Source organism: Tupaia chinensis, unplaced genomic scaffold, assembly GCF_000334495.1.
Source record: "Tupaia chinensis unplaced genomic scaffold, TupChi_1.0 Scaffold000046_3, whole genome shotgun sequence".
Taxonomy (NCBI): domain Eukaryota; kingdom Metazoa; phylum Chordata; class Mammalia; order Scandentia; family Tupaiidae; genus Tupaia; species Tupaia belangeri.
The window spans coordinates 2,376,826-2,378,111 of NW_006159504.1; the positions used below are offsets into that span (position 1 = coordinate 2,376,826).

At 50.2% G+C, this 1,286-nt stretch overlaps 1 protein-coding gene across 1 annotated transcript in view; it reads left to right on the top strand.

The window, feature by feature from the left end:
- The window catches only part of BPNT2 (3'(2'), 5'-bisphosphate nucleotidase 2), a gene marked incomplete at its 5' end in the record, with an annotated part of 42,941 nt that continues 41,655 nt past the window's right edge, over nucleotides 1–1,286 (top strand). Inside the window, 1 exon segment of the mRNA XM_027773737.1 lies at nucleotides 1–187. Within this exon segment, the coding sequence (XP_027629538.1) occupies nucleotides 1–187 (187 nt within the window).

A 1,286-nucleotide genomic window follows, 5' to 3' on the forward strand; every position in this document is an offset into this window, starting at 1 on the left:
GGCGGTGTCCGTGCTGGCCGCCGTCCGCGGCGGCGACGAGGTGAGGCGCGTCCGCGAGAGCAACGTCCTCCACGAGAAGTCCAAGGGGAAGACGCGCGAGGGAGCCGAGGACAAGATGACCAGCGGCGACGTGCTGTCCAACCGCAAGATGTTCTACCTGCTCAAGACCGCCTTCCCCAGCGTGCAGGTGGGTGCCGCGACGCCGGGGCGGAGGGGGCGGGCTCTGGGGCGCCCCCTCGAGCCGGGGAGGGGAGAGGCTGCGAACGAGTTTCAGCACGCTGGCTCTTCCCGCAGCCCCAGGCTGTTGGAGCCTCTGACTCCCATTTCGCAGATGTAGAAATTGAAGCTCAGAAGCTAGGGTGCGCAAAGGTATGCAAACAATTCGTGGAAGAGCTGCGTGAGTGTGCACGTCATCTGGCTCAGGATCACGCCCTCTGGCCGCTCCTTGGTCGTGTATGCGGATGTGCATCTGGGATCCGGACACCTGGGTTCTGGGTGAACTTTGATACCAAAAGGGTGAGAAAGTTAACTGCTGCTGCGAGGTCTGTAAAATTCAGGAGGTTGGCTAGACACTCCAGGGCCCTGTATCCTACCTTAGTGTCCTCGCTGGAAGGGTCGCGTACCTTCCCTTAGCCCACCAAAGGGCCGAGAACCCTGGAAGTCTGTTGGAGAGTTGTTAGTATGTCGAGCTTTTGTGAGGGAGTTTGCTTACCATCCATGAATACTGTAGCTGAAGTTGTATCAAATCCCTCTTAATAGTTTATATTACAGTTGGGGGGCCCTTTGGGAAAGTATTTGGAAATGTGCTTCCAGAAACATCATTTCAACCATCTGTACCACCTGGCCCTTGATTAAAGGTCTGAATTACTCCAGGGAATAAGAACTCCATTTGTCTTTTCTTTGGGTAGGTTTCTGGGGAAGGAGTTGACATTTTCTTAGGGAAATCCAGACATTTTGAATTTGTTATTAATTTCATTTCAGTGGAACTGCTCTGAATTGAATAAAGCTTTTAAAAATTTATTTCAACTTCAGAGGAGAAGCTCAACATAGTATAACTGTCTCTTATAAATGGGTCTTAACTCACCCCACAGTAGGATTTTGGCTGCTGGAAAAATTGTACCCAGTGAAATTGTATTAGTTAGACAGTGTTATCTAAGCCCAGGCATCTTTGGAAGGTGCCTGACCTTTTACTGTTGTTCTTGTGAGAGAATATTGTCCTTGCAGAGTTACATCTTTTGTGTAACTCTTCTTCTGGTCTGTCATGTTATTGCTTTGATTTTCTCTTT